Source organism: Octopus bimaculoides, chromosome 2 (genome assembly GCF_001194135.2).
Source record: "Octopus bimaculoides isolate UCB-OBI-ISO-001 chromosome 2, ASM119413v2, whole genome shotgun sequence".
NCBI classification, from domain to species: domain Eukaryota; kingdom Metazoa; phylum Mollusca; class Cephalopoda; order Octopoda; family Octopodidae; genus Octopus; species Octopus bimaculoides.
This window is the reverse complement of record NC_068982.1, coordinates 185,871,793-185,873,748: the sequence shown is the minus strand read 5'-3', so window position 1 is coordinate 185,873,748 and position 1,956 is coordinate 185,871,793. Positions and strand designations below refer to the sequence as shown.

At 41.4% G+C, this 1,956-nt stretch overlaps 1 protein-coding gene across 1 annotated transcript in view; it reads right to left on the bottom strand.

The window, feature by feature from the left end:
- Positions 1-1,956, bottom strand: part of LOC106867244 (uncharacterized) — a 31,582-nt gene that overhangs the window by 24,958 nt on the left and 4,668 nt on the right. Inside the window, exon 4 of the mRNA XM_052965908.1 lies at positions 657-1,951. Coding sequence (XP_052821868.1) covers positions 657-1,951 — 1,295 coding nt within the window. The remainder of the gene's footprint in view (positions 1-656; positions 1,952-1,956) is intronic.

The window sequence follows — 1,956 nt, the reverse complement described above, 5'->3', positions numbered from 1 at the left end:
AGAGAGAGAGAGAGAGAGAGAGAGAGAGAGAGAGAGAGAGAGAGAGAGAGAGAGAATGAAGGAGGCCTCTGGTTGTTAGATCTCATAAAAATAGCAATCAGATCTCTTGCAAATCAAACCTTACCTCGACCTGCTAGAAATAGCAGTCAAATCTCCCTCAAATTGAAAGGACCTTACGTGCATAAAATAGGAAGTTTTATATCAAACTTTGTTTTGGACGTATTTCTGTAGATTCTGTGCAGCGGAATCGAAACCTGAACGACACATTTGCAAAATCGAACTTCTTAATTATACATCCATGCCTACGTCTACCTTGACTGTGTGTACTATGCATGAATAAAAGTTGGGGTGTGGGGGTGGAAATGGAGTTGATTAAAGGTCTGAAGAAGGGCAGGGCTTAACAACAACAACAGCAACAAGACACAGCAACGGCGACAAGACACAGCAACAGCAACAGTAACAACAAAAGCCAAAATAGGAGCAATGGCAACAACAAACAACAGCCGCAACAACAACAACAATACCACCGGCAACAACAAAAACAACAGCAACAAATATAACCACCACCACCACCACCACCACCACCGCCGCCGCCGCCGCCGCCGCCGCCGCCAATACCACCAATATACAAGAATGTTATGACCATCACTACTTACCTTTGTGCGTGTTTCCGAGATTGTCTTTGTCTGGCCAAGCAAATTTTTTCTTGAGAGCTTTGACGTTGATTTTGTGTTCAGCGATCGATTCCTGGGCCAACTTGATTTTACCATTGGCGTCGATGACTTTTAGAAACAGTTCGTGGTTATCCTTCTTGAGTTTGTTAATTTGCAGACCAAGAATAGTTAATCCTCGTTTCCAGTAACCTTTGCATTGGTAACGCTTCTCTTCGACGCTAAATACGTCTACACACGGCTCAAGCGTTGTAGTGGTAATTATCTTAGGTGTTGTGGTGATAACTACTTTTGGAGTGGTTGTAGTAACTATTTTAGGTGTTGTAGTGGTAACTACCTTTGGTGTTGTAGTGGTAACTACCTTTGGTGTTGTAGTGGTAACTACCTTTGGGGTGGTTGTAATAACGACCTTTGGGGCAGCGGTAGTAACCTTCTTCGGAGCTTTCGTACCTCTCCTACGCGGCTTCTTCGGTTTCCTTCTAGGTTTTTTCTTCGGTTTTTTGGGACTTTTCGTGCCACGTTTCGGAGCATCGGTCGTCACTGCTGCTGCTGATGGTTGCGCTGTAGCTACGCCGGCGTCATTCTCGGGTAGAGCTACTGGGGCATCAGTTTTTTTCTCAACTGGTTCATCCGATTCCGGTTCGGGTATTGATACCGGATCGACTTTTGGGTCCACTTTTCCAAGTTCACTTTCTTCTTTTTCTTCTGCCTCGGCCGCTTTTTTATCTTTTTCTTTCTCTACTTCTACGGCCTTTTCTTCTTTTTTATCTTCTTCAACGGCCTTTTCCTCTTTTTCTTCTGCTTTTTTATCTTCTTTTTCTACTTCTACTGCCTTTTCTTCTTTTTCTTCTTCTATTTCTTCTGCTTTTTTATCTTCTTTTTCTACTTCTACCGCCTTTTCTTCTTTTTCTTCCGCTTTTTTATCTTCTTCTTTTTCTACTTCTGCGGCCTTTTCTTCTTTTTGTTCTATTTCTTCCGCTTTTTTATCTTCTTCTTTTTCTACTTCTGCGGCCTTTTCTTCTTTTTTTTCTTCTATTTCTTCCGCTTTTTTGTCTTCTTTTTCTACTTCTACAGCTTTTTCTTCTATTTCTTCTTCGTCTACTTCTGTTTTTTTATCTCCTTCTATATCTACTTCAACTGTTTCTTTTATTTCTGTTATCTCTTCTTCTTTTTCTTCGGCCACCGCTTCTGCTACTTCTTCTTCTTCTTCTTCTTCTTCTTCTTCTTCTTCTTCTTCTTCTTCTTCTTCTTCTTCTTCTTCTTCCGATTCTTCTGTTTCTCTCAC